The sequence below is a fragment of the Diuraphis noxia genome, unplaced genomic scaffold (genome assembly GCF_037042655.1).
Source record: "Diuraphis noxia isolate RWA-SAM2 unplaced genomic scaffold, SU_Dnox_SAM2 contig0001, whole genome shotgun sequence".
In the NCBI taxonomy this organism is placed as follows: Eukaryota; Metazoa; Arthropoda; class Insecta; order Hemiptera; family Aphididae; genus Diuraphis; species Diuraphis noxia.
The window spans coordinates 12,578,951-12,589,042 of NW_028301711.1; the positions used below are offsets into that span (position 1 = coordinate 12,578,951).

General features: G+C 31.8%; 1 protein-coding gene across 1 annotated transcript; it reads right to left on the minus strand.

The window, feature by feature from the left end:
- Nucleotides 1-3,880: 3,880 nt before the first annotated feature.
- Nucleotides 3,881-6,487, minus strand: LOC149059728 (E3 SUMO-protein ligase ZBED1-like). Its single transcript, XM_089225813.1, has 9 exons — nucleotides 6,281-6,487; nucleotides 6,098-6,170; nucleotides 5,713-6,027; nucleotides 5,475-5,600; nucleotides 5,164-5,373; nucleotides 4,686-5,100; nucleotides 4,362-4,599; nucleotides 4,095-4,293; nucleotides 3,881-4,008 (listed from the first exon to the last, which is right to left on the minus strand). Exons 1-9 carry the CDS (start codon nucleotides 6,485-6,487, stop codon nucleotides 3,881-3,883), a joined length of 1,911 nt encoding a protein of 636 aa, XP_089081939.1.
- Between the last annotated feature and the right edge of the window lie 3,605 nt (nucleotides 6,488-10,092).

Below are 10,092 nucleotides of genomic sequence, written 5' to 3' on the forward strand. Positions count from 1 at the left end.
CTACACCACCATGTTATACATTGGTTTTAAATGTTTTGATTAATCATTTATGAAAATCTTTGGGAAAACATATTTTTAAATTTTAAATTTCCGTCGGCGAAACGGTGACGGCGAGATGTCCGTCGGCGAAACGAGTGGTGGCTAGTCGGGTGGCGGCGAGATTGCTCGGCGGCGAGGCGGGTGGCGTCGAGAATGCTCGGTGGCGAAAAGGTGGCGGCGAAACGGTGGCGGCGAGATGTCCTAGACCCCCCAATTAGTATGTTATCGTTTTTATAATCGGACCCAATTAGTATGTTATCATTTTTATAGACTAGTTTGTGACTGCTCGGGCATATTCCTCACGCACCGAGAGTCATGTGGCCGCCTTAAACATTTCTCACGGTCGCCAACCACGGACCGAGGCTCGAGAGCCGGAGTGCCGTGGATTTTTTATAATTTTAAAAAATATAACGTCATGTGCTTGGACCAGGAACATGGGTGACCGGCAATAAAATACGAATCTCAATTTAAGGAAAACTATAGAATTTAATTTTGTTTTTAAATTTACAAGTTGGTCGCCGAGAAAGCCCATGGCATAAAACTCGGTCAGAAAGAAATGAATACAATAATAATAATGATTGACACACAATAAAATATGACAATCCATAATAATAAGAACAATAATAATAATAATTGTAAATATTAAAGGCCAGCCGGTTCCGACATAGTGGTTACCGGTGGTTGATAGAACATAACACCAATATAATACACATTGTAATATAAATACCTAGTACCAGCCACGGTGAAATCATAATATAAATAATAATCAGAAAAGTAAAATATTACCAATACTTCGGTCTGCTCATGTGCCGCCCTTCGGCGCACCAGCGAAAGCGGGATCTACTCGTCGCTCATGTTGCCGCCGAAGTCGGAAAAAATGGAGGGTCGTCTCGTTGCTCTGTCGGCCGATACCAAGCTGTGTTGGTTGGCACGAACAGGCGAACGGCGACAGAGGGGGTCAATTGAGCATAGGTTTGATAATCGTTTTAATTAGAGTGGCTGATACTGTGGGTGACAAGGTATGGTGATCGCCTGTGTGAACTAACCTTTGTAGTTCGGACCTAGATCATGGGTACAAGGAGGGAGCGTGCGTGCGACCGCCGCACAGGTGGTGCGGTGTTGGATCGGCGGAGACTGGGGCACGCGGGATAAGTTGTCTTGTCGTACACCGCGCTCAATGTACCTGCGATACTTATATAATAATATGATAATGGATCGGGTGTTTGCGTTGGACGTCACAAGTTGTTTACCTTTATCAAAAATGTTATCTTGGACCCAACTCGGATACGTCCAATTTCACTTTACCATTTGCGCAACACAATCCATTTGCTTCGTTTTTGTATTTCAAAGCCTTACAATATGAGCAAACCGAGTTCATAGAACCAATAACAACACAGTGGTAGTTACTGTAGTCAATTGACACAATGACACATCGTAACTGAAAGCAGCTCGATTCAAACTTGCGCGATTATTAGTTGAATGTCGCGCTCGCACTTCACGCGTTTGTGATACCCGAATTCTTTCACGTTTATTTCGGTCGTCACGTTCATGTGCTCTTTGGTTAGATCGGTAATTACCTTGATTTGTAGCATTTCGGGTTTTTCTACCTAAATTGCTTCGTCGTATAGGAGGCACATCAAATATAAATTATTGTGTCACATGCAATAATTAACTTAACACCCTGCACAAAACACGATATACGAATTTAATTTGTGTATCAGTTGACAAAAGCAAACTCAGTAGAGTAGGACAGAAAATCCAAGAAAAACAACACATACGACATATTGACAGTTTGTTTATGTTTCAATTTTCAACTTTTTTAGTAAAAATGTACGTCTTTAAATAATATACATACACGAATAATGAATAAAAAATGTAATGGCATTCTAAATTGTTCATCTACCAAATCATTATAATTTTAATCGTTCATTAACAGAGAGCTCACAAATAATCGACCACCGTAGATGATGTTTTTGATCAGTGATTACATTGCCATGGAGACGATCAATATTATATTATCCATATTATGGTAAGGGCTGTTTTTAGGGTCTTCCCGGCAATTATTCGAATTTTTCTCGCTGTAAAAACCATTCATGGACTTCAACGATCATTTAGAAAAAAAATAATAGGTCCAGGCGTTGTTGAGTTATGCGTTTACCAACACATTTTGCGATTCATTTTTGTATTATAGATATAGATCGTCAGGCAACCATTAAAATGATCATAACACAAAGAACGTGAGCGGCGGTGGCGATGACGAACAGGCTCGCGCGTTCTATTCATGATTATGAATTCCTGGTACCTATTCGTAAATACAATTTCACTCTACTTTCTAAAGCCCATGAAAAATCCACACATATTTCAAGATGGTCGTTCGTCTTATATCTAAAAAAAAAAAATGGGCTATTGATTGTCGAGAGAAAATTGTTTTCTCTTTCTTTTATGTCATTCGATTGGTGTAGTTTGGTTCCGTATGCAAACCTAGAAAGTTGTGTTCACGAATAGGTACCAGGGATTTATGAACAAGACACGCGCGCCTGCGGTCGTTTAATAGTAGTAAATGATTACAGTACTCCCTCGTTAACACGAACTCGGTTAACACAAATTATTGGATAACGCGAACAGGTTTTTCGGTCCCGAGAAAGATCTCTATACTATAAGATAGGGTTTTTTTTATTTCCTCGGTTTATACGAATTATTTCGGTTAACACGAAACTCGATCAAATTTTATGTACCATATTGTCGTTTTGTTGATTAACACGAACAGAAAAATGTCAATCTGTACATATGTATGTAGGGATGGCAAAAATCGCAGCTATCACGATGTATCGAATAATCGATGTTTTCATTACGTCTTATCGATGTCGATGTATCGAACCGATTAAAACGACGATTAATCGATACATCGCTGAATAAACCCCGATGTATCGAAAAAAAAAAAGGCAAATTTTGCACTCTAAAATGAAGGATACGGTTATACCATACACCACACCGTACACTTCACATTTTATAAGGTAGTAATCATGGATTACACATTCACACTTGCAGGGTATTGAGCAACTTTAATATTTATTAAGCATTTAGTAGATATTGAAATCTACAATAGCTTAATTTTTATTTCCCATTAACAATTACACATTTGTGATTAAATCAAAAAATATTTATTTGTTTATTTTTATTTAATATCATTGTGTACATCATGGTTAACAAAAATAAAAATAATTTATAAGCTATAACATAATAATATTATGTTTACTTACTCAGTTAATTAAAAAAATAACTAACTGGTTAAGTTGAAAAATATTAATTTGTTAGGTAACTGTTTAACTTTTTTTAAATTATTTTATACTTAATGCCTATATTTCAAAATAATAGTACAATTATCAAATCTATATGGTTCGCGCATATGTGATACATTACTTGGCGTTAATATTCATGACTCATGAGTTGTTACAATGTGGGCTTCTTATTCACAGTTATTGCTGTAACAAAATAGTAAAAAGTATAAGCATGGTCCCATGTAGCAAATATATCTCCAAGATAGTAGCCTAATTATAATTATAGTAAGGTCAGTAAACTTTCCTAAGTTTCATAAATTTCGTTTTAATTATCTTAAATTAACGTAACAATATTTAAACATAATAGAAATTCGCTTTATTCCAACATAATAAATTATTAACAGTTACATAATCTAAAAGTAACAAATTATAACATATTAATAAAAAATTGACAAATAATAACATAATAAAAAAGTAAAACATAACATAATAAAACTGTACTTGTAAGCTGTAACTACAGTAGGTCACTAGGTAATAAAACATGCAATTAGTAGGTATAAATATTATGAGTGGCTTGGCGTGGCGCGTTGGCTGCTACCAGTCGTGGAATGCGACTGGGAGTAAGTAGCGGCCACAGCTACTAGCACCCGGATGGGTAACCTACAAACAGCTGATGGCCTTAGTCGCCGGGCTTAAGTTCAATAAAAAAAAAATATTATGAAAACCAAATGTCTTCGCTCAAGGAACTTAAAAATACTAATTTTGAAACACGTTTACCTATGAGTCGGTTTCGTGATTTGCTAATCGTTGCTCCGGCTTTTGAAAAAAGACGCTCAGAAGGAACGGAAGTTGCTATAATGGACAACTTTTCATTAGCAATAGTGTATAAATTAGGATACATGGTCTTAAGAACTTCCCAAACTTCTAGGGGGTTTGAATTTACAGGAACAACTGGCTTTTGTAAATATTCATAAATCTAAAAATATAACAAATTGTAAGTCATGGTGCATTTAATCAACATAATCAAAATCTAAAAATATTAACCTCTTGACTTATGGGTTGCGTTCTCCTTTGAATTTGACTGGTTGCAATTGCAGAATGGTATGCCCATAAATCAAAATTATCTTTTTTACCATTATTTAAATCTACTTGTTCAGCATGTGAAGTGGAGGCTTGATCCTCAAGGTTACTTGGCTGTGGTAACTGTAACTGTAGCATATTTTTAATTCGGTCTATGGCAGCATGGCAATTAACTGGATTCTTGAAATGCACATTCTTGAATCTAATACAATAAAATTAGTTGCCTTTATGAATTAGGTTTATATACAAATAAGGTTGTTTAATAATGATGAATCTAAATTAACTAACCTGGGGTCCAGAAGTGTAGCCAGTGGAAAGTCATTGAACTTTTCTATGTCTTTGAACCTTCTATGTATCTCACTTAAAATATTTTTTTGTAAATCAATGCAAATATCAGATTCTACAATAATACTCTCTGTAGCACTTTTTACACAATTCAATAATGGTATGACTGTGCTAATCACTGCATACTTTTCGCCAGACATTTTTGTTGTTAAATTTTCTAGAGGATGTAAAAGAGCACAAATACCTTTCAAATCATTTAACTCACGACCCGTTAACATGTCTGGGGCATTTGGCTTAGTTAGTGAAATTCCAGAAATCATGGATGAAAGTTTTAAAAATCTTTCTACCATATAATAAACACTATTCCAGCGAGTTTTTACATCTAAAATAGTTTTTAGTAATTGTCCTTCTGATTTTCCTATTAAAAAAAAAGAAAGAATAATTAATCAGGTAATTGTAAACATTTTGAAAATCTTTTTACCTTCATTAGTTTGACATTTTCTTAACTCATCACTGACAATAGTGCTATTTTTTATGAATTTTACAATACTCCGTACCTTTTGAAGTAAGCAACTCAAATTATTTGTGTCTGCTATTGATTTTTCTGCAATTAAATTGATGGTGTGCGCAATACACGGTATAAACTTATCCACACTAAACGTAGTTTGTGCTGCCTTTTTTATGTTTGCCCCTTAAAAAAGAAATAATTACCTATATTAATAAATAATCAAAATAAAAAATAATACCTACATAAGCATAGTTTCCTATAAATAATAGTTTATAATTCCTTACCGTTATCTGTAACAACAGCAATAATTTGATTTTGTGAAATATTCCATTCTGACAGACAATTCTCAAACATACGACTTATATACTCTGATGTATGTGATTCATTTAATTCATATACTCCCAATGTACCTAAAAAAAAAAATCAAAACATAACCAATACTTACTTAGTATGCTGTAAATTTACTTTTTATAGTGCTAAATATAAATGTAATAATATGTAGAAAATACATATGTATAGTACCCGAAACAAATTGTATTCCCTCCAAGAAATGTATTGTAATTCCTAAATAGCTTTTCATAGATAAATCAGACCAAATATCAGTTGTTAAAGTAAAATTGTTCGTCTGATTTAGTTTTTCCTTAAACTTGTTTGCCAAATAATTATATTTCTCATCAATTTTGTTTTTTATAGTATTTCTTGACGGTACTTTATATAAAGGACAGATAACTTTCATGAAATGCTTAAATCCACAGTTTTCTACTGTTGAAAATGGTTGGTTATCTTTTGTAATATAATGTACCAAAGCATTTGTTATCTCGCCAGACTTTGATCCACCTTTAAAAACAAAATTTTACAAATCAATATAGGTACTATTGTCTATTATCTATGGTTAAATAATGCTTACTTGTCATAGATGTACAGAATGACAAACTATCTTTAATTGACGGCTGGATATTAACCCTTTTACGTTTTACTAACTGTAGGGAGACAGACGTGTTAATACAAAGTAATTTTAAATAAATATATCAATGGATATAATTTAATAATACATGAAATAGGTAACGTAAAATTTAAATAATCCACTTACATTTACATCCTCTGAATCGTCAACTTTTTCTGGTTCTAAGATACTCTTAGGTTTACCGTCCAGTGTTACATTGTGAATATTTACCAGGTGTTGACGCATGTTAGTGGTATTACCTGCAGTTTGTAAAGTTTCACCACATATTTTACAAGTGGCCAACGTTTTATTAACTTTATCGAAGTGCCGCCACACTGGGCTTATTCTAGGCATGTTAAAAGTTTAGTAAAATAACACAAACACTATAATATACTATACATACTATATAGTTGACAAAACATGAACAATTAACAAATTTCAAAACTACAAAAGTGAAAACAAAAGACTAATGAGTAAAGACAATGTTGTATTCTTGTTGAATACTTCAAATTTGAATATCCGTTACCGACACAGTGTCAAATTTATAGGCCTTTGGGCTTTGATCATGGCCATGGATCATTGTTTATATTCCTGCCTACATAAACCAACATAAACCATAACCATAATAGGGTCTTTGGAATACGATAATAATTATTAATAATAATAATTATAATAATTATTATGATATGAACCACGGACTAATTGATTAGTGATAGTCGATACACTAAGTGATTAGAACAAATTATTTATCCATTGTTATTTATTAACTTTATAACCTAACCACAAATTGGACTTCAAATATTATCATAAAAAATTTTAATTTTAAAATATAAAAAAAAAATTTAGTTACGTAGCTACTTCGATACATTGACACATCGAAATAACATCGAAGGTAATTTTCGATGGACCAATAAAAATCGAAAGACACTGTCGATGTAAAAAACATCGATACATCGAATATAACAATCGATGTTTTCGATTAATCGATGTATCGTTGCCATCCCTATATGTATGTATCTATTTTCGTTTTATTACTCGTATATTCGTTAGTAATTTAATCTTTATAACACAGTTTTATCGATATCTTATCTTATCCCTACTATGTATGTACATATTCTCTATTGCAGGTACATACATATGTATACATGTGTAAATTTGTATGTGAGCAATCTAGTTCGGCGATAATCGCTCTCGTTTAAACTAATAATTGCTCGATCGATCAGTTGCTCAATTGACTTTTTTGGTGTCGTTAGTGATTGACCAAAATGAGTTTGAAAAGGAAGCAAATGTCTATAGATCTAAAAACTAAACAACTCATTTTAGTAGAAGTCGAAAAAGGTACACTGCCTAAAACCAAAATCGCGGAGAAATTTATATTTTGAAGATTACCTAATAAAAAAAAATGTATTTGAGTGTAAAATAACGTATTAGATTTAATCTTCTCTGATAACACGTACAAATTCGTGTTAAACCTATCGGTTTACACAAATTCTTTTAACACGAACAGGTTATTTTGTGGTCCCGTCGTGTTCGTGACTTCGTGTTAACGAGGGAGTACTGTATTAGTCAAAGTGCATTGTAAGATAGTACAGGTTGTGCATTCCAAGTCATTGTAGACACGCTTGAAAATATTTTAGTACTTAAAGATATGATCTTAATTTAGGACCTGAACATATTTTTTATTATTACTTAAATCTCTTACAGACAGTAAATAAAAAGACCCGTATTTTTTAATTTTTATTAAAAATTAAAATTAACCGAGTTATTGGACTTGAAGTTTACACGTTTATAGTGGGCGTGGCCTACGCGTGACGTCAATATCTAGTATAGTTTTGCCTCTTATTGGTCCCGCTTATGACAATCTTGTTAGCCGTCGCGCCTTGGCGTTTACACCGCCGTTTAATTTCTTTATTTAAAGATTTTAATTTTAATTTTTATATTATTTAATTATATAATTATTATATATATGTATATATTATAGATTATAAATATAATTTTTATTTTAAGTTTTGATATATATTATTATGCAAAGCACAAGCCAAAGAATTTACATAGATATAGTTATTCGAGAAAATGTATAACTATTGTGGTTATATTAAATAATAAATATAATATAGTTTAAAATTATATACCTATAAATTTATGATTAGGCTTATCGAATACTTAATAATTGATTCATTACATAAGCAGTGTACACACTAGAAATAAATTTCAGAAATATTTCATATGAAGATGTTTTTTGGTTATAATTTATTATTATCTATTATTTAGCTTTATTACTGTTAAAGAAATCATTCACTTACCAGTTACCATTTTAATATAAGTTTTATAAAGTTATTTTATATAGGAAGATTATACTTGGTTTTATTTGTTACATTATATTATATTACTGTTCAAAAATTAAAAATGACTAACAACTTCGTTAAAGCAACATCTGAAAATTTGCCTAAAATAGATATGTTTGCTATTAATAACTATATTAGAACAAATGATTGTTTTAATGATCCTGAAATTAGAGGTTGTAAAGCACAAAAGTAAGTTTTCATTTTTATGTTACATAGGTACTAACTATTTTAAGACTGACAACACATACGGGTGTAGCACTGTAGCTTCCTATTAACTTTTAAGTAAAATATTATGCATTACTAATACATGAGAAAGTTATAAAGTTATGGAGATAATGCTGTATGATACATTGAGTTAGAACGTACCTACTGGGGATTTATGTCTAGTGAAGGAACAAATGTGTCCAGAGCAGAGAGTTTGTAACAAGAACTATCATGTGTCAGTTACAGTGGATGAATCTAAGTTGTGGATATGCACTGCTAAGATTTTCCTTAGGTTACATTATATTAAATATCTCTCCAATACACATTTTGTAAATTAATATTTTATAGGTGGTTGTAAACATGGTGTTGGCATATCTACAGATGACAGACGACAGTTTGAAATATAACCAATAGTAAATTAATGATAATAAATAATAACATTTGCTGTACACTGATATTAAATGTTAAATATATAATCATGATTTACTTCTAGCCAATTATTGTATCCTAGATTATATTTTTGTCCACAGTATGAAATTGATTTTGCCACTGAATTAGAAAAAAGCTGAATTGCCAATCTCACATTTTGTTTTTTTGAACTTGGCACATTGATATGACTTTCAGTTAATTTGTGGGCTAATTTCAAATCATTTTACGTTATTTTCCATGATATCAACGAGATGCGTATCACAGCATTAAAATAGTTGATTTTGACAACATGCCATGTTATTTAGCCATGCACAGAACAATATAAATCTGTTTCACGTTTGATGACACCATTTCCCGCGTGAAATACCTTGGAATATGACGTCATGATCAAAGCGCGGCAATATTTACGGATTCAAAAATGCTATGCTCCGCCTTTACTTTGATTCCGTAACATAGGCGAATCTACAGGGTGTGCCTGGTGTGCCAGTGCACACCCTGCGACTCTTAAAAACCTGTGTAGAGCCCATTATACTCATTTCAGTTACAATGGTATTGAGTAATGAGTCTAAACATTAAACAATTTGTTTTTAATTTTAATACATTTTTATGGGTACAAATATTGCCAATAAATATTATAGTGATAAAAATAGTTGATAAATGATCAGCAATATTTTCAAGAAAAGAAAAAAACATGCCTGTTTATTTATAGCACGGCTATAGTCGTAATTTATAGCCATAATCATAGTTGTTTTATGTAATTTAATTTTACCAATAATTATCATTTTTATAGTTATTGACAAAATGAAAAATACTTTATTTCGTAATTCGTATTAACATTTAACATAGAAGTATTAAGTATAATATCATGTCACCTATTACTAGATACCAGTTATATTATATATTTCATACAATTCTTTGTTATTAATAATAATAAAAATAAGATGTTATATTAAACTTCCAAGAATTTTAAACATAATTGAT